General features: G+C 67.9%; 1 protein-coding gene across 1 annotated transcript in view; it reads left to right on the top strand.

The window, feature by feature from the left end:
• Window positions 1-8: 8 nt before the first annotated feature.
• LOC104072725 (dnaJ homolog subfamily B member 1-like) overlaps window positions 9-277 on the top strand; it is a gene marked incomplete at its 3' end in the record, with an annotated part of 702 nt that continues 433 nt past the window's right edge. Inside the window, exon 1 of the mRNA XM_009572268.1 lies at window positions 9-236. Within this exon, the coding sequence (XP_009570563.1) occupies window positions 84-236 (153 nt within the window). The remainder of the gene's footprint in view (window positions 237-277) is intronic.

Genomic DNA, 277 nt, shown 5'->3' on the forward strand with positions numbered 1-277 from the left:
TGAAAGGGGGAGCCCCGACCTCCGGCCCGGGGGGGTCCAATGGCCCCACCTTCACCTACACCTTCCGGGGCGACCCCCACGCCATGTTCGCCGAATTCTTCGACGGTCGCAACCCCTTTGACACTTTCTTCGTGCAACGCAACGGGGACGATGAGGACGGTGACGACACCTTCACCACCTTCCACGTGGGAGGTTTCGGTAGCGTCGGCTTCCCCCCCGGGCGGGGGGGGCCAGAAGGGGGCTGCCGTAAGCCAAACCCCCCCCGGCCCAACCCCCG

The sequence above is a fragment of the Fulmarus glacialis genome, unplaced genomic scaffold (genome assembly GCF_000690835.1).
Source record: "Fulmarus glacialis isolate BGI_N327 unplaced genomic scaffold, ASM69083v1 scaffold40832, whole genome shotgun sequence".
Taxonomy (NCBI): Eukaryota; Metazoa; Chordata; class Aves; order Procellariiformes; family Procellariidae; genus Fulmarus; species Fulmarus glacialis.